The 24,856-nt window shown below is 39.7% G+C and overlaps 1 protein-coding gene across 1 annotated transcript in view; it reads right to left on the bottom strand.

Annotated features, from left to right (window-relative positions):
• MYO3B (myosin IIIB) overlaps positions 1-24,856 on the bottom strand; it is a 473,243-nt gene that overhangs the window by 126,363 nt on the left and 322,024 nt on the right. Inside the window, exons 28-30 of the mRNA XM_059053510.2 lie at positions 3,319-3,430; positions 2,226-2,388; positions 812-892 (exon numbers count right to left, since the gene is read on the bottom strand). Coding sequence (XP_058909493.1) covers positions 812-892; positions 2,226-2,388; positions 3,319-3,430 — 356 coding nt within the window. The remainder of the gene's footprint in view (positions 1-811; positions 893-2,225; positions 2,389-3,318; positions 3,431-24,856) is intronic.

Below are 24,856 nucleotides of genomic sequence, written 5' to 3'. Positions count from 1 at the left end.
TTCTTGTGCTCTAGGAGCTCCTGGTGTGCTCTGTGGCCTGTTTCTTCCAGAGCCTCAATTAGGCACACGCAGCTCCAAATGACAGAGGGAGCAGGCCTCGCAGCCACCGTGGCTACTGCCGTTTGCAGAAGAGCAGAAGGACCTGGGGGCCGGGTGCCACAGCTCGAGGTACTCCGGCAGCCACAAGCTGAGCCGCAGTGCTCTCACCCTGGAGGGCCCACAGGACTGCCTTAGCCACGTACAGGTCTGGGTGTGGGAAACTCAGTTAGCCAGGAAAGTCCCTGAGCTGTTCCTGTCTCTGTGATACCAAGAGACAGGTCAAGCATATAATCAGAGAATTCCAAGGTTGGAAGACATCTTTTAGACCTTTTTAGCCAATGCTCTTGCTCACAGACGAGGGACGGGTGACTCCAAGAGGGAAAGGGATTTGTTCAGTTGGCAGTATGCAAAGTGGAATCTATCCAAACTGCCTGTGAACGAATTCTGTGCCTCTGACTAGCTGTATGATCATGGACAAGTTACTTCACTTCTCTGTGCCTCATTTTCCCTCTCTTGTATTCCATAAAATTTGGAATACACGGGTACCTACTTGGAGCATCCTTAGCCAAGTTTGGCATGCAGCCACTTCTCACAATTCTCACATGGGGGGCGGTGTGTGCATCAGAACAAGCACTAGAACGCTCCCTCACTAGAACTCTTGACCCCTATTCCAGTGCTCCTGAATTATTAACATTTCAGCTTTTTGAAACTCATATGAACTTAATCACAGAATATTTCCAAGTGGACACTATGAAAATGATGTTTTAATTACCTGCTTGAATATGAACAGCAGACTCACTCCTTCTGTTGCTTATTTTCTTAAATTTCCTCCGAGCATCATATCCTCTCCAGGCTAAAAATATAAAACCATGTGCTAGGAATGACATTAATTTAAGAATGTGCCAGAGAATTGATATAAGCTGTTTTCCCTCCAATCTATTACCCCTCTCCTCCTCCCTCCTACTTTCTCACTGAACAAAATAAGCAGAGCTACGTGAGTGATGGTGGGGAAGAGGGGCCTCTCTGTACTCTCAGCTTGGCCTCCGAGATGCTTCTTGATAAGGAGTTATTTTGGTTCAGGCAGTGAGTTTCCAGAACCCTCTGGATTCTACTTATGAATCACTTGGGACCCCTATCTAGGTGAGGTGGGTCCCTGTCATTCCCATCCATGGAGGAAGCTCTGTCTTCAGGACTTGGGGGGTGGGAGAGGACTGGAATAGCCCAACCCACTCTATATTTTTTACTGGGAGGAAGGAATGAACATGAAAGTTGAAGGAGAGACAAATAAATAATAATGATTAGTAGCATCACAGTTACATTTGGTAAGGGTGGACTATGTGCAGTGCTGTGCTCAGGGAGGGAACGCATGTGATAGAAAAGAAAAAGGCATGGGAAATGGATGAAGAAAAGAAGAGAAAGGAAAAGGGAACCTGGGAGCAGGGGGTGCGGTGTTAAGTCCTTCAGACAGAGAACCAGGGCACGGAGCCGCCACCAGAAGCGTGGCCAGCTCTCCTTTTCGTTCCCGCCCTGAGCACCACAGCTCTCCAGTTGCTGAGTGAGGTCATGAAGTCCGGAGTGGACATTATGATGCTGGGTTATGAGAACACAAAGGAAATCATCTACTATGTTCAAGACCTGGGGCTTTCACAATCACTCGAGATAGCACAGGAACTCAAATGTTGTTTGTAGCACAAAAGACACACATGTATGTAAAGAGGCACTGACTGGGCTGGGCGTATGACAGAGCCTAGTGATTTGTTCCCTTGGTTTACAAGCTCTGCCTGGGGTAGAAAAGCCTCCTGGACGTGGCAGTAGCAATTCTGATGTTGAAAACCTGGTAATGGACCTGAAGTGTATATGATGTGGCGCATCTGGGAGCTGAGGCACACGTCTGTGTGATTTGGGTTTTACATCCATCCACTGCTACCACCTCTATCTTGCCTCAGGGAGGGATGGCTTGTTTGCTTACCTGGAGGTTAGGGACCATGGTGGTCTTGCTCACAGCTATATCCCCAGGACCTAGCACAAGGTTTGGCCTGCAGTAGATACTCGATAAATATTTGCTGAAGCCAGGAAGAAAGGAAAGAAGAAGGAAGGAACGGAGGGAGGAGAAGGAACCACCGAGAAGAGCAATAGGAGAGTGGCCTCAAGTAATTAATGAAATGCCAAGATTCAGGACCGTTTACCTGACTGGATGGCAACGGCCCCCTTCTCTCTCTTCTCTCTGACTCTTTTGTACCTCCTGGCTCCAAGCCACCCCTTGACATAGGCCTGCAGCACAGCCACTCTGCCTATGACTTCCCGCAGTAGCAAATTTAACTGCTCAACATGGTAATACTTGAGAAAAACCTGAAATGAGACATCAGTTTTAGCATTACATGTGGGCTCCCAAACAGAAATTCACTCTGCTCCAACATATTCTTAACGTAAATATGAAAAGCATCATCTAAATAAAGTTTACAGTGACTTGACTTATGCTAACATTACTGACTTCTTGGAAGCAAATACAATTCCCCTTCTAAGGTAGAGCCTGTGTGGGACTATTGATATAAACAGACGATGAAGTTAACAGGGTTTTAGGAGATCCTAAATGTTCTCCAGGCCAGCCTCAGTTTTGCCATGAGTTCCATTTTCCCAGCTTGATCTCTTTCTCCACAGCTCTGATGGAGGTGCTAACCAACAAAACTGACCCACGGCCAACAGAAATTCAGAGGGATTGGGGCCTGGATGACCCACAGTGATCTAATTATTTCTGCTGAGGGGCAGCAGTGTTGCCATCCACAGTCAGGCGAAGGCTGGCTTTGTAGGGCAATTCAGAACGGACCATAAAGACCTGGGAGCCTGCAGGGACACGATGTTCCCCCGAAAGAAAAGCTAGATATGATGAGACTACTAATCAGAGTGGGCAGGAAATATCACGAGTCTAAAATAAATGGACAAAACTATAAAAGATGCTCATTGTCATTCATATGATTTGTGTATTTGCCTGCGGTGCTGGAATAAGCAGCATTGAAAAAGGGACATTTGAAAATGAGCTCAAAGATCTCATTCTAGAAATGCTAAATGGTTCTCACTACATGCAGAACAGGAGGCAAACTCTCCTCCTCTGGCCCCTGAGGTCCTGGGACTCCTGACCCAAGACCAGCAAAAATCACTGTTAGCTTGGGGTCTTGTCTGCTAAGCTACACAATTTACAGAGCTATTCAAATCACTGATAAGAGACAAAGGTTCACAGCAGAGCAACTCGAGTGACAATCTAAACAACAAAGAAAGAACTACCTTTGTTTTTCCCAGCAGCCAGTGATCTAATCTGGACTTTTCCAAGATAGCGACACAGCTCTCTTTGCTAGCAAGAGGTGTTTGATGTGCTCTGAATGCCAAATAATAATACCTACAAAAGAAAAGAGTGAAATAAAGCATTTTTAGTCACCATTTGATTCAGTATAGTAGAATTACCCTGGGCCCATTGACATATCTTGTTTTTTAATATCAAATATTTCTTGAGCATCAATAATAGTTTACTAGGTAGTGGAATATATACAATTCATGCTTATTGGCTCTTACCTACTTTCATATTTTCTGCTATGTGTATTTCACTTTTAATATTGCTTTGTAATTCATATTCAATACATACTTGGCATCTTTTGCATGCAAAATCAATATATCTAATCCTCTAAAAAACTGAAATTTAGAAAGCTCTCCTAGTAAAAGTTATCATTTTAAATGTCAGTATTACTATTATAAAAATAATTTGTCATCTCATTGTATAAAATTTGACTCTGCTTTGAAAATCCCATCTGAAGCAACATGTAGATAGCAAAAATGATCATAGCCTAATACGACTAATTTTGTCTGTTAAGCTACATGTCTCTCTCAAGGTAAAAACTTGGCGTGTTTTCTTGACACAATCACCAAAACCACATTTGTCTTCCTAAATTACTCATTTTAATGAACTTCCATACTTCCAGATGAAAGAGTTTCTGGGTAGATTCAAAGAACACCACCACAAGGGTTTTTCTCTCCTTTTCTTTCTTCTTTCTTCTCTCTCTCTCTCTCTCTCTCTATATATATATATATATGTATATATGTATATATATATATACACATATATATGTGTGTGTATATATATGTCCATATATATGGACAGATATATGTGTGTATGTATATGTGTGTATCTATGTCCATATATATGTCTATGAATATGCATATATATGTATATAATGTTGAATACATTATCCTTTAGAAAACTTTACCTTAGTTTTTCTTTTAAAAACTTTTAAGGATCTTTCCTCTGCTCTTTGCTGCCATCTATAATTAAATTCAACTGCTCGGAAGTTTAAAAATAAACCTAATTTCCTTGTCAGAGTATTTTCCTATCATTCCTCAGAAAGGGCGATCTGTTATTTTAGAATTGCTTTAAAATGTAGAGTTGTTTTCACTTTTTAAGAAAATCACCAAAACATAAAATATGTCCTTTCCTCCTGCCAAATATTCCCACGTCTTTCTGTTTATGGAAAAATAAACACACCCGATTAACACTTGAGCCATTTAAATTTATCTTAGTGCAACAAGACTGTTTTACAAGTTAGGATTGAATGATGAATTTGCTGAAAACATTTGCATTCAGAGATCCTGGGAATGATTCCAAGGCTTTGGGTCTCTGTTTCCACCTTTGAGAAGGAGGAGCAGTGCTCTCTCAGAACCCCTGAATGGTGGCCAGGACCATGCTAGGTCATTTGGCCAAGCCCAGGAACCTGCTCACAGCAGTTGTCTTCTGGAGCTAAGCAGGAGGAGGGACAGCCAGGAGTCAGGCTTAGGTCTGGGCAGTTCATGGCATCAGCACAATTCTTCAGCCTAGTTTCTTCAGTCTAGTTTCTCCAGGACTGTAGTTTCAGTCATGGCTTCTTGGATTTGGATCTGACCAAAGGCAAAAAGGTTGTGTCCTACAGTGCATGGGGTTGGTGGGAATAAGATGGCAAATCTACAGGGGTGAATGTCTTGGGAAAGCTGAAGTATAGATAGCTTAAGATGTAAAAGTCAGTGGTAACACCAGGACTTCCTACTCTCTTTCCTTTAGGCCTGGCCATTTAGAACATGGGCTCCCTTGGCTTTAATCAGCCAGGATTGCTCAGGATGACTGCTCAATGCTATTGGTGATGAAGTATTTAAAGAGAATCTAATGAATGACCAGCACTGTGCAAGATATAAGAAGATTGCAAGATATGTTCTAGCTCTCCATTCAAGGATTTATACTTGTTTTTTGAGCAACCATGGATGCTTCTTAGCAATTTATAATTTCTAAATAAGCAGAATGTATCTTGAACTAACATAAATACTAGAAATTTACTTTGATTTTTGACTCTTCAACCCAAATCTTTTAATTTATTATGATGATAACATTCATATCTGGCTTAGTTCAGAAAGAGATGGATAACAGTTATTGCAAAGATGTGAAGGTTTCAAAAAATATTGAGGAAACATGTAAGTGATATGCTTACAGGAATCAGGTCAGAGAAATACACTGTGTTTCCTCCACAGAGTAATTCTGTATTCTAGCAGATACCATGGCGGGGGGTGTGGTGGGGAGGAATTTGGCTGAGCTTCTGTGTGCTTCAATATAAGGGCAAACTTGAATGGCACCAAGATAAAGGATCTGCCAGCAAGGGGACATCTTTTGGAGAAGATCCATTCCACCCCCTTCTTGAAGCAGCTTGATGAGTTAAACAAGCAGGAGATATGCAACAGCAAAATAATACATGTAAAGATTTGTCTTGAGGGTCTGGGCACTTGAGAGCATTGTAAAGACCAGTTCCGCTCTGAGCTGTCTCTGGTGGGTAGAATTCATCTCTCAGATTGGAGTTTGAGCCCTGAGTTAAGAATGCTAAAGTCTCTATTTCTAACTGTAGGTAAGTCACTTACCTCTCTATACTTGAATTCTCATAGGTGGCAATGGGAACCAAATAAGTGGTTCTTAACTCTCTTTTTTGGGGGTGGGGAGCAAGACTCTATGAAAATCTGGTAAAAGCTATATACATTCTTTCTTAGGAAGATGCTCTTACACAACACATTGCATACAATGCCAAGGGGTCCACATAGTTCCTGTTGGCCCTCCAAGGACCTAAGAGCTCTTCTCTCCTTCAGAACTCTATGGCAAGTGTTAAATTTCCCAAGACCTCATCTTTTTAAAAAAATTATTATTATTATTAATTTTTTTTTTTGGACATGCTGTGTGGCTTGTGGGATCTTAGTTCCCCAACCAGAGATTGAACCCAGGCCCACTGCAGTGAAAGTGTGGAGTCCTAACCACTGGACTGCCAGGGAATTCCCACATTATTGTTTATTAATAAAACACATTTCTATTCTTGATCTGGTGGTAGATGTGGGTAGTGTGTTCATTTTGTAATCATTCATTGACTGGGTAAGGCCTCATCTTATTAAATCACATAAGCTATTAAAATAGTAAATATCCAGTTGAAAAATATCTCTATTCAAAATGTTATTTAATTTTCTGCCTAAAATGTCTTGTTGCATGGAATGCAGACTTTTCAAGGAAGAGTTTTAAAATACAACAGGCAAAGTGGTTTGTAAAGTGCTAGTAAAAGTAACAGGCAACTAGAGACACATCCTTCTTCATTTAAATGGTAGAATCATAAACTGGAAGGATCTGTATGATCCTAGGATATACTTGTTTTCTGCTGCTACATAACAAATTTAATGTCCTAAAAAGTAGACAGTTATCATCTCACAGTTTGTGAGGGTCAGGAATTTAGGAGCAGCTTATCTGGCAATTCTGGCTCAGGGTCTTTCATGAGATTACAGTCAAGATGTCGGCCAAGGGTGCAGTCATCTAAAGGCTTGACTAAGGCTGGAGGATCTATTTTCAAGATGGTGCAGCCACAAGGCTAAGGGTAGAAAGCCTTAGTTCCTTACTGGCTATTGTCAGGATGCCTCTCAGTTCCTTGGCACATGGGCCTCTGCAGAGGACTGTTTGAGTATCTTCATAACATAGAACATGGCTTCCACCAGAACAAGGGATCCCAGAGAGACAGCAAGAAGGAATTTGCAATGCCATTTATGACTGAGGCTTAGAGGTGATACATCATCAGTTCTTCCATATTCTTCTATTCATTAGAAGCAAGTCACTAAGTCCAGACTGCATATAATGAGAGAGAATTTAAGTTCTACCTCTTAAAGGGAAGAGTATCATGTGATTTGTGGACATATCTTTAAACCACCACAAAGAATCTCTCTAGATCATCAAGTCTTACCAAAAAATGCACAATATAAAGATAAAGTAAGTTAAAAGTAAAAGAAGAAGATATACCATGCTAACACCAGTCAAATTAAAACTGGACTGGCTATATTAATATCAAACAAAGTAGATTTCAGAGCAAAAATATATTAGCAGGGATAAAGAAGTTTATTTCATAGTGATAAAGAGGTCAATTTATCAGAAGAACCTAAAAATTTGAAGCATTTTTGCACGTAAAAACAAAGCTAGAAAATACATGAACCTAAAAGTGTTAATACTGCAAAGAGAAATAAACAAATACACAATTATAGCCAGAGAATTCAATACCCTCTTCCAATAATTGATAGAACAAGTAGGCAAAAAAAAAATCATCAAGGATATAGAAGGTATGAACAACCAACTTAACCTAATGGACATTTATAGAAAATTCTAGCCAACAATAACAGAATACATATTCTTTTCAATTACATATGAAACATTTACCACAACAGGCCATATTCTGGGCCATAAAACATGACTTAATAAATTAAAAATATTCAAGTCACGCAAGGTATGTTCTCTGACCAGAGTGGAATTAGATTAGAAATTAACAAGAAGGTATCTGGAAAATTCCCAAATATTTATGAACAGACTTCTAAATAACCCATATAACAAAGAAGAAATCAAAAGAGAAATTAAATTTGATCGAATGAAAATGAAAACACAACCTGTCAAAATTTGTGGGAGATTGCTAACTAAAGTAGTACTTAGAAGTGTATACCATGAAACACCTATAATAGAAAAAAAGAATAGCCTCAAATACATGATCTCAACCTCCACCATAAATTAGGGGAAAAAAAGCAAATTAAACCCAAAGTAAACAGAAGAAAGGAAATAAAGATCATAGTGAAAAATAATTGAAATAGGAAAGAGACAATGAATGAAATTAAAAGCTGTTCTTTGAGAAGGTTAATAAAATTGATAAGCCTCTAGCCATACAGATCAGGAAAAGGAAAGAAAAGGGAAGGGAAGGGAAGGGAAAGGAAGGGAAGAAAAGAAAACAAAGGTATGAGATTAGTAATGTTCTATAGATTCTATGGATATTAAAAGTATAACGGAATATTATAAACAACTTTATGCCATGTTAACAAGCTAGAAGAGAAAAAGCATATTATCTTTATAAATGAGGAAAAGGATTTGACAAAATCCAATATCCAACACTATTTTTTAAAAAACAAAAATTTTCAATAGGCTCATACTAAAAGGGGATTTCCTCAACCTGAAAAGATAAACTATCTATGACGAACCTACAGCTAACACCATATTCAATGGTGGAAGACTGAATGCTATCCCCCTAAGCTTAGGAACAAGTCATGTAGGCGTTCTATCACCACTTCTATTCAACAATGAAGAGGTTCTAGCCAGTGCAAACAAGAGAAAGAAATAAAAAGCATCTATGTAAGAACGGAATAAGTAGAATTGTCTTAATTTGAAGATGACACAATTGTCTACATAGAAAAGCCAATGAAATTTACAAAACAAAAAATACCCCTACCAGAACTAATAAGTGAATTTAGTAATATTGTAGGTTAAAGATCAATATAACAAAATTATTGTATTTCTATATACTAGCAACAAACAATTGAAAATTGAAATTGAAAAAGCAATATCATTTATAACATTTAAAAATGTGAAATACATAGGGATAAATCTGACAATAAATATGCAAGACCTGTGCACTGAAAATTATAAAACACTGGTTAAGAAAAATGAAAGAAGACCTAAATAGATGGAGAGAGATACTACGTTTCTGGGTCAGAAGAATTAATATTGTTAATATCTGAGTAAAGCAGGTTACCCTCCATAATGCAATGAGCCTCAACCAAGCAGTTGAAAGCCTTAAGAGAAAAGTCTACGGTACCTGAAAAGAAAGAAATTTTATCACCACACTGCCTTTGGACACAAGACTACAACATCAACTCCTGCTGGAATTTCCGGTCTCACAGCCTGCCCTGAAGATTTCTGACTTGCCAGCCTCCAAAATCACATGAGGCAATTCCTTAAAATAAATCAATTTCTCAGAGAGAGAGAGAGAGAGAGAGAGAGAGAGATCTACATCTATACCTATATCTGTATATATAAATACACACACACACACACACACACACACACACACACACACACACACACACACCCTATTGGCCCATTTCTCTGGAGAACCCTAATACAGGTCCAGTTCCCCTTTGCTGTTATTTAAGCACAGAGTAAAGACAGAGCCAACCCTGGTGATAAACTTCTTACAATGTCACCAATGGTAGAGGCAAGTCTTGTGCAAAAACATGAGTTGGTAGAGGTTGTTTTTAAATAACTTCCTTTCCTCTCTCTCACTTCTCCCTTTGTCACTGAACTTCCCAAGTTTCCTACAGATGTTGGGTTTGTGTACTGTACGCTGGCGGGGGGGGGTGTCCAGGACATCCAAATCCAGCTGTTCCTCCTCATGTTTTCACAAACAGATCTTCCCTGTCCTGTGTCAAAACTCTCTGTGCCTGGGCATTGTTGCAGGGCCATCTGTGCAGGGGATTAGCTGGCTCATCTAATAAACATTTGGATCCTGAAGGGAATTTAGAGTCATCAATAAAAATTCTTACTTTGTTTAAAGGAGAAAAGCCTGAGAGAAAGCCAGAGAGCCAGAGCAACTGGCTCAAGGTCACAAACTTAGTAAGAAGAGCTGAGACTTCCCCAGGTCTTCTAATCCCAAATTCAGGCCTCTTTATACTCATTAAACCTATATCTACTCTTAGCTCTTAGTGTATACACCTGATGTATTGTATATACTGGGTAGTATCTTTGACTCTCTAACAGGTACCTTTGATCCTCCAGCAATTTCCAGCTAACTGGAGTGTCTACAGTGATCTGCAATATTGGGCTTTTGACTTAGGAGAAGTGTTGATTTCCTACATCTGAATGTCAGCTGTCAGGCCCTCCTTGACACATGTGTGAGAGATCCAAACAATACTCTACTTGCACTAGTGTATCAGTAAGGTGTTGGTGTTTCAATGGAAAACAACAGACATTGTCTTTAGCGTACTCTCCAGGGTTATCAGATTCTATCCCCATTCATCTTCTTTGAGCAATTCTGCAACACTTTCTAAATTGTAGGTAACTGATAGATACATAAATTCTGTCCATTCTGGTGATGATTTTCATTGACTTCCTCTCCACTGTGGAAAAATCAGTTTTCTCTCTATTCACAATTCATCTCAACATTCCTTTACTTCATATAAGCCTCTGCTAGTTTGACTTTTCGTTTGAACCAATTATTACATCTGCTTGGTTCCCTCATATCATGTGAATAAAATAAATTCTTTAAACATATTCATCTTTACATCTGTATGTAAGTCATGATCTTACCTTCTTCTGAAAATTATCTTTAAACAAGAGAAAGAAAGAAATTGAAAAATTCAGGCTATGGAGGTTTGACCCAAAGGAGCACAAACACATGGGCAGGTGGAAGCAGGAAGTCCTCACAGTTAGGTAGACCCGGTGCTACCAAGCAGTCTAAAAGTCTAGTGTGCTCAGAAATACTGCCACTCTTCTACTTATAACCTTTGAAGTGGAAATATTGGTTAGTGTAATATGTTCATGTCAGAGTTTACCAAAAAAGTCAAGCTGTTTTCCAAAGTGATCACGCCAATTTATAGCCTCACCAGTGGAGTATGAGAATCCTGCTGCTCTCTATCCATGGCAGCCCTAGGGATTGTCAGCCGCACTGATTACTGCCCAAATAGGTGTAAAATGGTATTTAATTGCGGTTTTAATTTGCATTTCCTTAATTAGATGTGGCTGAACTTCCCTTTTGTTTTCAGCAAAGTCTTCTGACAATGATGTACTCCAACAATGGACAATATATAGTACAACGAATTTAATTCCTCTATTTTTTCCTAATGATTACCCATACTCCTGGAAGGGGAAAGGAAAAGAAGAGAGAGAGAACTAAGAGGTATTTATTTTAGGTAAAAATTGTTTTAGCATTGGAGATTGCTTACATTTTTGTAATGCCTGACATTTTTAATTTGTGCCTCTTATCTTAGTTATTCTCCTCCTGCATTTTTATGTTGTTTGTGAAGGATCTGCCTCCTTTAAAGATGTTTTTGAAATCCCAACCTGTAATGAATGAGCTCTGCTTTGATTCATCCCTCCAGTTTGGGTTTTGCACTCAAACACATGCAAAACATCTACACCTCTAAATGGAGATGTGCACAGACCTAAGTCAATAGTGAGACTTTTTAAAAAAGGTTAATTATACATTTTTATTTTCCTATTTTTTTAAAAAAGACAACCTTAATAAAATAACTTCCTTTAGGATGGATCATTCATTCTGTACAGTTTTAGGGCTCTGATATAACCATGCTGTTCCCATTCATCACTTTCTAAATTAAATTGACTTTTCATCTCCACTCTACTCATTTGTTTATTAAATAAAACTTCATTTAGGACCTATTAATGTGCCAGATACTGATGCAAGTGCTGGAATGACATGAGTGACCAAGGCAGACAATTTCCCCACCCTCATAAAGCTTACATTCTAGTGGGGGAGACAAACGTTAAACAAGTACATAAAGGACATCATGTTGAGTAGGGACAAGTGCTATGAAGAATAACAAATCAGGGTAGAGGGGGTTAATGACTATATTTGGGGGTGTATTTTGGCAGGCAGCCTCTAGCAGCTGGGATGGTGAGGGAACTCAAGCCACATTATCTGAGAACTGGTGAAGACATTGGGGGCGTTGAACTCAAGAGACAAAAATACTTAACAGGGTCTTGTACGGGAAGGTAAAGTTTTCTTTGACTCTCTTAGGGTCCTTCCCTGTCTGGGTCTGAGAATTAGACTTTCACAGACAGATTTATAGAAGAGAAGCATACAAATTTATTCAATATAAGTTTTATGTGACACAGGAGCCTTCATAAGGAAATGAAGACCCAAAGAAATGATTAAACTTGAGTGTTTTTATACTAGGTGTGATGAAGGGTAGAGAGCTGTGGAAATGTGAGATAAACAAGGAGTTTGAGCTAAGTATAGTAAACTGGGGAAAACTGAACAAGGCCTGTTTATTCAGATTCTTCTCTGTGTCCCTTTGTCTTCAGAGATAAGGATGCTCCTTTTCTCTAGGTGTATGGAGGGCACCATTCACTAGTTTTTTTTTTTACAGGTACTCAAATATGCCTCAAATTTTAATAAGATCCTCCATACATACATTTATTTACTACTGAAAATTGAAATAGCACATCAAAAATTTTTAATACAATTCAAATTTTTGAAAACCAGAAAATTTAGTTAATACACCTTGCTCTAATTATGCTCTAGCCATACTACCCAATGTTTTCTTTACATTCCTTCCACACAAGTTAATTTGTTTCAAATTCTTTTTTTTTTTTTTTTTTTTTTTTGCGGTACACAGGCCTCTCACTGTTCTCACTGTTGTGGTCTCTCCCGTTGCGGAGCACAGGCTCCGGACGCGCAGGCTCAGCAGCCATGGCTCACGGGCCCAGCCGCTCTGCGGCATGTGGGATCTTCCCAGACCGGGGCACGAACCCGTGTCCCCTGCATCGGCAGGAGGACTCCCAACCACTGCGCCACCAGGGAAGCCCCCGTTTCAAATTCTTGATATTGGGTTTCATCTTACTGACTTCAGGCTGCTAAAACAGGCAATACTTGGGACCTATTAGTGCTTCTTTGTGTCAAATCAAGAAGTGGAACTAAAGTGTATTCAAGTTATTCAAATGCAAACAATCAATCTATAGATTCCTGTATAGTTACCTGTATCAAGATAGAAAAGACATGCAAGAATAAAACACATCACAGAACTTATAGGTTATCAAAATATTGGTACACAGTCTCTCCTAGAGTAGGGTAGCTTTCCCAAGCTGCTTCATAATGATCCTAAAATTATTAGCAAGAAAAAAACAGTACAAGAATAAAGTTTATGGCTCAATCGACTCTGTGTCATAATTATTCTCTGTGATAGTATCCTCAGAAGGATCTCTATGATACAGGCAACAATGACAGCTACATCTAAATCTTTCCATGTTTGACTAAGTCTTAACTTCCTTCTGCCAAGGTTCTCTTTGAGTCAGAGGAAATTGGTTGCCCTAGTGGTATTTAATAACTTGAATCATCCTTTCTTCCCAAGCAGTTAACAATGTCCTCACTCATCTCCTCCTATAGAGTATGCCTTCACCAAGTCTCTGTCCACCCTGTGGAGGTAGATATTCTGGTAGAAAGGAAGGGAATTTGGTACGAAGGTTGAGAGTCAAGTTACAAAGGTTCTTTATTAACACTTCAGAGACAGGTTGAGAGGCAGCTGGAACTTCCTGGGAATTTTCTTCGAGGGGCATATGAGGAGACTCCAGGGTTCAAGTTGGGTTAAACTCTGAAGAGTCCATTGGAAGTCTAGTCACAGCTTGAAGTTACTTTGGGTTCCAGGGGAAGGTGATGCTTAAGATTCTCAAACTGCTACAAAGTAACAAGGAAGAACTATAAATCTGGGAAAGAGTGAGAAAAATCCAAACTCCAACTAACTGTGGTGAGAGAAAAATCTCACACAGGACAGTTTTATGGCCTGTTTCATGGAAGGTCAGAAAGTCCTTCCTACACACGTCATTTCTCAAATTACTTCAGTTCAAAATATTCAATATGCCAAGGTGTCATATTTTGGGGTAGTGTGTCCTGAACATAGTTAGTCTCTTAAACTGTCATGTGCAGACCACTTGCATCAGATCCACCTGGAGATTTCATGAAAGATGTGGATTCCTGGGTCACACTCCAGATACAGAATCAGAATCTCTGTGGTCAGGGCTCAAGAATCTATATTTCAACAAGCTCCTATGGTGATTTTGACGCACTGTAGAGCTTGAGAACCACTGACTGAGGGGAACATAATAGCTGACTGCCATCAAGCGCAGAAGGGAGCTGATTTGTTGTCTGAAGCCCAGAGGGTAGAACTGGGATGAATGTATAGGAGTTTCTGAAGGTTGGTTTTGGTCAAGGTTAGGAAGGACTTGGCTGTGATCAAACATCTGAAACATGGAATGAGCTGCCTCAGGAGCCAGGGAGTAAATTCTTAGACTCAGAGCTGTTCAATAATAGGAATCAGACTGACAAGGTCAAGCATGTTGCCAAAGAAATTCTAGTTTTAGCTAGGTAGTTGAATTGGATGACTCTTTAAGATTCCTTCCAACAAAGATGCCATGGTGACATGTCCCTTGGCCTAAATAATTACTTCTGTGATTTAAAAACTGATGTTTATCATTAACCCAGTACTGTTACTATCACAAATCTTGGGTGATTGTTATTACATTTGGGTAAGCTGGAAGTCTTCTACAGCAGCATCACCTGGAAACTTGCACAGACACCTCCCTGCTGAATCAGAGACTCTGAGGGCAGGGCTCAGCAATCTGTGTTTGAACAGATTAGCCCTCCAGGATAGTTTCATGTGTGAGAAAGTTGAAAAACCACTGTCTTAGACAAACAGAATCCCACAGAAGTGACGTGACTTGTCTACAGTGACCCAGTCTATCTCAGGAAAGAAACTGGCTCCCATGTCTCTCTGTCATCCTTTTTCTTTGTTAGGCCCAAATGACTTTCTGGAGCACATCATTTTCCCTCAGAAAGCGCAACTGTTCAAAACCTACCCTCAAGAAATTCTCACACATGTTTAATATTTAGGATTGTTTATTGAGCCTTGCTGGCAAACAATTGGACACAATGTCAATATCCACCAGGAGAGGGATGGCTAAATAAATATCACAGGTTTCAATGAGGGAGTTAAAAGGAATCTGTTACAGCTATGGAACAACATGGATTTATCTCTAATACATATTGTTAAATAGGAAAGCAAGTTGCCAAACGGTATAAAATGTGTGATTCAAGCTTAAAGTTTAGGGGTTTTTCCCTTTCTCAATCTCTCTCTCTCTCTCAATCTCTCTCTCTCTCTCTCTCTCTCTCTCTCTCTCTCTCTCTCTCTCCCCCTGTGTGTGTGTCTGTATTCTGAAAGGATACAACTACCCCCAAAATAGTGGATACTCTAGAGAGGGGCCATGATGGGGATGCTGGGAAATGGAATTAGGGATACAGAAAAACAGACTTTAGCCTAACATATAATATTTTAAAATTTTAGAGGAAATGGTATTCATACATTATTTTTGCAATTCGAAAATTAATTTCAAACATTAAGTAAAAATTGTTATGGTTTAATTATGATGGGCCCAAATCCTGGTCAAAGAATCCTATATACTAGTTTGATTAATATCTCCTGCATCGAAGTAGAAATATCCCCAATCGTGTGAAGAGTAGCAATCCTTTCCCTATTTTAAAATATCCCTTGAGGGACCCTATATCTGTATCAGTGACCACCCAGATTGTCTACTCAGACACCCAAAATACAGGACAATTATCTGAACAATTAAATCCATATAAATAATTTTCTCTTATGTAGATAATGGAGGGAACTGAGCTATTTTGGCTCGGATAATTTGATAATTACCACCAATTGCCCATTTCCCTTCAGTGTGTATAAAAATCCAGATTTAGTTTATTAAGTTCTTTCTCATATTTACCATAGGGCCTTTTATTTTAATTTTTTTTTCCCTTCATGTTTGGCCTTTAATAAAGACAGAACAGCTGGCCACCATCTGCTACCAAAAAAAAAAAAAAAAGTCATTATATCCGTTATATCCTTAAGAAGACACTTCAAATTTGGACCTTGGGATAAAAAGTCACGTTGATCTATGCTATTAGATTGTGGAAGTCCTGAGATTGTAAATTCTAATTCCGTAGTGCTCACTACAGCACTTGGCACACACGAAAGGTGCTTAATAAATGTTTCTGATGCTGTTGCTGCCTCCTCATATGCTCTAAATGGGAGACTTTCTAAAGAAGGAAAACAGAATTAAAGATTGAGGCTGAGTTTATTCACAGATTAATTTGTAATAGAAAGTTAAGCTTTAAACTGATCATTCTATTTCACAACTAGTAAAATTATGAATGTATTTTTTTCTGCCTGAATTCTACAGATTGATTTTGCCATGAATATTTGGATGTGTTCAACTGTGTCATTTATGTACTATGAGGATGGGCTATGAAATCAGATTGACTCTCATTTCTTATCCCGACTCTACCACAGACTACCTGTGTGACTTTCACCAGTTTCCTCATTTGTAAAAGTGGAATGATTTTATCTATTTGGGGGGCTAGTACCAGTAGTAAGTGAGATGTATATGTAAAGCACTAACATGAAGCCTGCCTTAAGCACATGGTCAATAAATGCTCCTCTCTTCTTTCTTCTCTTCCTTTCTTTGACAAAAATTTATTTTTCTTTTCCCCAACCCAGCTAGAGATTTTTCCTCTGAGTCACCCCTAAACCATGGTTTTCAGTGTTGGGCAGATAGGCACTGTAAAGTGAATAGAATATGCTAGAACAGGAATGACTAAGAGGTCAGCTGTGGGTCAGCTGATGGACTGGGCAGCGGTTTCTCAGGGCACCATATTGGAGGGAATTCCAAAGCCCCATCTGGGCTCTGGAGGAAATGTGCCTGGATTGAGGACCCAGGTCTGCAGCTGGGGCCAGAGAGCAAAGTGGCGCCCATTTGCCATCTCTGTGCCAGGAGGTTTCCTCGCACACTCCTCCTCTTCCACCTTCTCTCTTTTTTGTCCATTATTTTCTTCATTCCGTCTTCCTTCTGTTGCTTCATTGTTATTATCCAACATAAGCTAGTCCCACTGCATTTGTTTAAGGAACCTCCAAAGCAGGGACATAGAGTTTTAATTCATCTACCGATTTTCATAGAATAAGCCGGGCAGCCAATTCAAAAGTCCAGGTTGGCAGTCTTCTCAACTGCACTGATACTGTCTAACATCTTCATAGCATCTTTCTTCTTGTTTTCCTTTATTATTTCTTCACATACTGTTTCCATAGCATGGCCACTGTTCCCTGTGTTTCTTTACTACATGGATTCCTCCCTATAACTGAACTAGCTCATGAGGCTACCCACAGAGCAGACATTAAGGAAATTGGGAAAGACAGCCTGGGCTTATTACTGCTGCTACTCAGTATCTTTGGAGAGTAGTGTGATTGATATTACCTCTTGTATCCACTTTTCAAATCACCACTATAGATTTCAGTCTCAATTTGCAGAGCTATCAGCTACAAAAATGATTTTTCTGATACTTGAATAGATAAGAAACAGCTGTCAGCAGTGTGGGCTCTGTGAGAAAGGGAGGGTCTTAAAAGAATAAGTTTTGGGATTGTGAATCATCTATAGGCAAGTTGGGAGGGATCTTCAGGCCAGGCCAGGCCAGGTTGAGCTCATACTGCACCCTAAGAATGGAGAGAGGTGGTCACAGAAATTCTCTTCAGTTCATAGTAACCTGGAGAGAGGTTACTATGGTAACCTCTCTAAAACTACTAAGGTAGTTTTAGAATGTTTTTTGTTTATTGCACTAACCAAAGTTAAAACAATCGTAATATAAGAGTTAAGGGAGAAAAGAAGTTATCCAAGGTCTCACCTATATAAAAGGCATCAACGCATACACAGTTGGGGAGCGGTGAACAACTCACTCTCAAAACAACAACAACAACAAAAGGGTGGGAATGACAGTATACAAGAACAGCAGTTGTTACAGATTCCTCTCAGAGAATGCCACCACTCAACTGCTGCCCCTAGAAGCTAAATGCAGAGACTGTTCACATAAGCATGCAACATATTTTACTCACAATGCCGAAGCTGTCCATTATCCTCCCTAAGTATTATCTCTTACATGTCTCTCGCAACCACATAAATCAATTTGCAGGGAACTGAGGATTCTGTTCACTTAGCTGCAGGTATAGTAACTTATCTAAATAGCACATTAAGATCTATTTTATGTCAGCCTCTCACCTGTGTGGTTATAGGTGAAAAGAAAAAAAACCCAGGGATGTCCTGGGAGAGATAAGCCATGGCATCGCCATCCTAGCTGCTGGAAGATTTGTGTTTCCTTATTCACTGCTCACTACCCAGAGAAGAAAGTAGCAGCTTTATTTTTTGAAAATTGAAATTTGGATTTCAGTCTTTCTTGAGATGTCTGGATTCTTCGGTGATGCTGATTTTTCTCTCAACTCCTGTTCTGTGAGCCAGTACTAACCCTGGGGCTCTGTAAGAGAATATCAGGGACCCTGTCCTTATAGATAAAGTTTTCACAGTGATAAGTGATGACATTCAGTTCACTTTGCAAGAGCTGAAAGAATTTGTTGCAGGCTTAAAACTGCAAACACATCTTTCCATGGCAATGGGATTAAAGGGTCCTCAAAATCTTGCCTGCTTCCACTCAGGCACTTCTGCACTTTTTAATTCTTAAACTACAATCCTGAGGAAGAAGCTGGTAGCAAGGAGTAAGAAATGAGTGGGTTGTGAGGAACTGAAAGTATTTATTCAAGTTCATTCAGCCCCTTAGTCGTTCAGTCACTCCTTCATTCAATTAATAAACATTAGATTTCTTTTCTGTGACAAGCATAATTAGTGCCTCTCCCATTACCATTCCCACTTCTTCCTAGCTAACTGAACACCAGTTTGTCTTTGGGTCACAATGCACCCATCCCCAGACCTGTTCCCCACTTTCTAAGCCCCTCTTTGTAGCTAGGAATGGTCATGTGACTCAGTCCAGGCCAATGAGAGGTTATGTGAAATGGTTTCTGGGAAAATGTTTTCCTTCCTAATAAAAGCTGGGCAAATGTGTCTGACTTAGCTATTCATCCTGCCCCTTCCCTTTCTTCCTGCCTTGAATGAAGACATAATGCCTGGAAAGGTGGCAGCTACCTTGTAACCATGAGACTATAAGCTAACCCACACACACTAAAGATGGTAAAAAGAAATGAAAGGAGGTCAGAAGATACACAGGCCCCTGACAACATCATTGAACAGCTAATATAACATTAAAAATAGCTTACCTCTCAATTTCTTTTTGTGAGAAACAAACAAACAAACAAATCTATTTGGTAATGGTTCTCAGTTTGGGCAATTTTGCTCCCCAGAGGACATTTGCAAATATCTGGAGACAATATTTATTGTCACAATTTAGGGTAGGGGGGTGTTGCTATTTGCATCTTAAAAGGTAGAAGCCAGGGATGCTGCTGTACATCTTACAAGGCACAGGGATAGCCTTCCACAACAAAGAAGTACCTGGTCCAAAATGTCAGCAGTGCTGAGACTGAGAAACTCTGGGTTAAGCCACTAAAAATATTTATTGTTTGTTATTCACAGTCAAATGCATTCCTAATTGGTAGATTCCCTCATCTGAGAAATACTAAACATACACCATGGCCCAGACACCATACCATACAAGATGCTAGAGATACAAAAATACGTAAGAAGTCAACAGTCAAAGTCCAAATATGAAAGACTTGAAAACAAAGGTCGACTCCAAAAATGTCTGGATGTCTAGAGTTGCTCCAGACAATCCACGGGCAAAAGTATGTGGATCTCAAAGGATTGCTCTAGAATCCAAGAAAGTCAGTTGGTCAACTCTGGAGATGTCCTCAGTGAGGAGTTTTATGGGTCTTCTCTCTTAGAGTATAAATTGAAATAGAAAGAAGGCTTTGTTAAGGGAGTATTAAATCATGGCAAGAATTCTGCAGTATGAAAGGGAAGACGCAGCCTTCCTGAGCAAAGTAATTACTGAAGACTATTTTTAGAGTACAAATAGAGGCCAGGTGAGAGACCCTGACAAAGAAAAGTGACATCCAACACAGTCCTAGATAGGACAAGGCTATCATGACCCATACTGATAAAGAGAAAAGTGTCAAAAATGCAAGAAGATAAATTCAAACTGGGCCAGAATAGATTATAAGTATTTTCTAATCCCTTGGTGAAGTAGAGCTGGAAACTGTTTTCAGAAACCTGCTGTATAGTAGAGCGGTGGTTCAAAAGACAAAGATCCTAAAAAACAAAAAGCCAACTACGCTTAGGTTAACTTAGTAAACTGTATATAGTTCTCATTCCAGAGTTAACACTGTTATTGTCAACAGAACTTTTATTCTTCTTAGAAAATTCTAAATTAAAGATCTCCTCTAGCTACCCAGGTTGGGGTAGACCTTTTGGCACTGTTACAGTTGATTCCAGGGTATGTATTGGTCAGATAAGAGGTAATGAATGCCTATGGTTTTAGCCTATCCACCCTCTTCCTCTCCTTCCTTTAACAGAGCCCCTCAGACCATAGTTCACATAGGGCTGACTCCATGCCTTGGCACTTGACCAAAGACCCTGCCAATAATCCCCCTGGGCACAGTTACTGGTATAAGCACCGGCACACGACCCAAGCTGGGACAACCAGAGAGTTCCTTGTATGGGAACTCTCAGGAACTTGCTTGCTGCTGATGTTGCTAAGCCTTTAGGATGCTTCCTACAGGAGCTTCCAGGGACCGTCTTTGCCAACATGTGAGGAAGAACTGCCTAGCTGACAAGAAACTCAAAAGAGGGAAAGCAAAGCTGCTGAAAAGAAGACAGTGGTTTGGGGCTTCCCTGGTGGCACAGTGGTTGGGAGTCCTCCTGCCAATGGAGGGGACACGGGTTCGTGCCCCGGTCTGGGAAGATCCCACATGCCGCGGAGCGGCTGGGCCCGTGAGCCATGGCCGCTGAGCCTGCGCGTCTGGAGCCTGTGCTCCGCAACGGGAGAGGCCACAACAGTGAGAGGCCCATGTACCGCAAAAAAAAAGAAGACAGTGGTTTGGTCAAATTGCTTGATGTCCTGTATCCAGACATATCTTTGAACTTCCTAGTTATGTAAACCAATATATCATCTCCTTTTAAATTTTGTTTCAATTCACTTCAGTTTCAGTCACTTGTTATTAAAAGATTCCTGACTAATACATCAAGTAAGCAGTCTGCTTTTAGAGGCTCTTGTCTTAATAGGGCATATGGTGTGCTATGTTAGGGAGCTCTAATCTAAAAGATTCCTTCTTTTCTGGAATGTGAGCTAAGAGGTGGGAAGATGAGAAAAGAGGCTAGAAAGGAGCCAGAGCAGAGAATCTCCCTTGTCCTGTGAAGGCTGTCTCTTCTAGAAAAAAAAAAAAAAAAAAAAAAAAATCAGCGTTTACTGTAGAGAGAAGGAAGGAAAGTTTGTTTAAATGTCACCTTTTTAATGTATCAAACTCTAATAATAGCATTTTCAAGCTGGGTAGAGACTTTTTATTAACTTATTATGGTTTCTTACCTTTTCTTGATGGAGAGCTACTTATCACTTACCTGAAATCTTATGCTCTAACAATCTAGATTCTACTTTATAATGCAAAGTAAACTTAACCTCAACAAAGCCAGCTCCATATTCTTGTCATGTACTTCAGAACTGCAAGAACCAGAGTCAGTCAGGAGATGGTAAAAGAAGATAGTGATGAAGGGGAAGGAGTAAAGTTTGATTCAATTCAATAAATATTTATTAAACAACTAATTTCTATCAGGGACAGTGCTGGATAGCTCAGATACAAAGTTGGCTGCAAAATATCCCTGCCTCCCAGTGGTTAATATCAAGGTAAGAGACTGGCAGCTAGTTTCTACCTCAATGTAGTAAGCACTACTGATGAAGCTCATCAGAGAGGCTCCTAACTCAGCCTGGGAGAGTCAAGGAGGGTGTTGCAGGGAAGAAAATGACTGTTCAAAGTCCTGAGGAATGAGCAGGAGTTAGCCAGGTTAAGTCAGCTGACTGAAAACTTGGAGAAGGGGGATTCAGGCACCAAAGCATGAGCACAACATGAGCAAAAGCAGGGAAGCGTGGAATTACGTGGGGTGTCCATAGAACTCTTAAGGAGTTTGGTTTTTGCTGGCATGTGAGCTGAGAGGTGGGAAGACAAGAAAGAAGAGACTGGAAAGGTGGGCAGGATCCAGACAGGGAGACTCCCCATATCAGGCAGAGGAGTTGACGCTCACCCACTGAGGCCTGGGATGGTCATTTCAATTAAGGATTTTAATCAAGGAAGCAACATGATTAAATAGAAATTTTAGGTAAATTGTACTCTGTGGCTCTTTGGAGAACAGAACAGGCATGAAGTCCATTTAGGAAGTTAAGTCAAGAGGGTGGACAAAAGAGCCTCAAAAGGTTTGGAATAGGTATTGATCAATGGGATAGAATTGAGAAGTTAGAAATAACTTATGACCAATTTATGGTCAATTGATTTTTAACAAGGATGCCAAGATAATTCAACAGGTGAAAGAATAGTCTTTTCAACAAATAGTGCTAGGAAAAGCTCGATATCTATGAACAAATGAATTAAGTTGGATCTGTACTTCACACCATACATAAAGATAATTCAAAATGGACCACTGGTCTAAATATAAGACCTAAAACTATAAAAGTCTTAGAAGAAAACATAGGAATAAAGCTTCATGACCTTGGATTAAGCATGGTTTCTTAGATATGACACCAAAAGCATTACTAACAAAAGAAAACACAGAAAAATTTGGCTTCATCAAAATTTTAAACTTTCATTCATGAAAAGATACCATCATGAAATTGAAAAGACAACCCACAGAATAAGAGAGAACATTTGCAAATCATATATCTGATAATGGGCTAGTATCCAGAATATATAAAAATCAATAATTAAATGGGTAAAGGATTTGAATAAATCTTTCTTCAAAGGAAATAATACAAATGACCAATAAGCACATAAAAAGCTGTTCAGATTAGATAGTGGTTATTGTTGCACAACTTGTGAATATACTAAAACCTCAGAACTGTGTACTTTAAAGGGGTGATTTTTATCATATATGAATTATATCTTAAGCTGTTGCTTTATTATTATTATTATTATTATTATTATTATTAAAAGGCCTTGGGAGAAGGGATCGGGAAATTCCCAAGCGAAACTTTTTGAGAAACTTTAGCAGGTAAAGTTGGCAGGACTTTTGATGGATTGTTTGAAGAAAGTGAGAAGACAGAGGTGACCCTAGATTTCTGGAGGAGAGGAAGTAGAGGAATAGAAGGGAGAAGGAGATGAAGGAGATACCAGGGCACATAGCTCTCATGCCATCATGAGAAGAAATGGAAGTTGCTGATGAAGGAGAAGAGGTAAGAGTTTCACTTTGTTCAACAGCCACTGATTTAACAACTGTTATGAATTGGGTCCTGGGAGATGCAGTTCTCCCTCCTGTGAGCTCAATTGGGAGAGGTGGGCCTCTCTGGAAGACTCAGAGGCTAAGGCCCCGGAATCTGCATGTAATCCCTGAAAATCTTTAGGATGTGGGCTCTGTGTATTCCTGACTTCTTATCATGCAGATGATGAAACACCTTTTATAGAAATATTAGGTTACTTGCCAAATACTATATCCAAGAGGAGACGAGAACTCCGATCTCCTCACTAAATTATATTATTTACTACAAGAGTTTAACAAACAAACCATAAGACTTTGAACAACTGAATGTGCTGTGCTACCCTTTAGACATTGGCCAGAACACATCCCAATATGTGCAGTCATATGTGTGTATCCCAGTATAGACCTTCTGCCGGACCATACTTCAGAGCCCATTGACCACAAAGCCAATGAGTGTTCATAGTCATTTTCTGTGATGTCTCAACAGCATGACTTCCAGGAGGTTTCAGCCAGCTGCCCAGCATTGTCAGGTGGCCTTTCTCATGCCTACCTGAGACTAGATAGATGAATGCTTCCAATCCACCTGGCCCCATTGATGAGAGGGTGTTGGAAGTAACCCTTTCTTTGAAGGCTCCATGAATGGAAAATAGAAAGGGCACTTCTAAGTCATTTTGCCAGAAAATTCAAGGATGATGGGGCAAAGAAATGTTTTAGGCTTGGCCATGTCTGCAGACTTGGGTGACTCGGGGAAGTCCTTCTGCATTTGGGAACCCCGACAACATAATCCTCAAAACACTGCCTTTCAGGTGTGCACGTCAGGCTTCAGTCCTGAGTGCCAGAAAATACAAAAAGGTAAAGAGTAACACTAAACAAGTCTTTATCTTTTATTTACCACCACCTGATAAGCCCTGCCTTTGACTGTTTTGTCTGCATATTTCCTGCTAAGAGTTTACAAAACAGCACTCCAGAACAGGAAGATAAGAGGCACACCTATTTGTTGAATAACATCAAGGGGGGAAACCGTTAACTCATCCATTTTGTTGTTAAGTTGCTCAGAAGGATCAAAATACCAATTAACCTGCTGGCTCAGAAATCTCTGATACCCTCAGATTTACTGACATTTTGAAACTCTTGTTCATACTTGCCTATTGGCTTTCTGATTACGAACAAAGAAGTGCCAATCTGTTTAGCATTTGACCTGTTTTCTTAAATATTTTTATGTATTCAACACTTAGTGGCTAAAAATACTTGACTAGTCACATTCATGAGCTAAAATAATCTTTTTTTGTTTGTTTGTTCCACCGCTAAATTTAAGAGGGAAAAAGAGGCTCAAAGACACTTTGTTTTAAAAAGCCATTTCGTTCTTATTTTTAATTTAAAAGCTCTCATTGCAAGGAACATTTTTTGCCTTTGTGTCTCCATGGAATTTAGTGGCATTGGGAAGACCTGATGAAGCGACCTGCCATATTA

Source organism: Kogia breviceps, chromosome 2, assembly GCF_026419965.1.
Source record: "Kogia breviceps isolate mKogBre1 chromosome 2, mKogBre1 haplotype 1, whole genome shotgun sequence".
Lineage (NCBI taxonomy): Eukaryota > Metazoa > Chordata > Mammalia > Artiodactyla > Physeteridae > Kogia > Kogia breviceps.
This window is presented reverse-complemented; position numbering and strand designations above follow the sequence as displayed.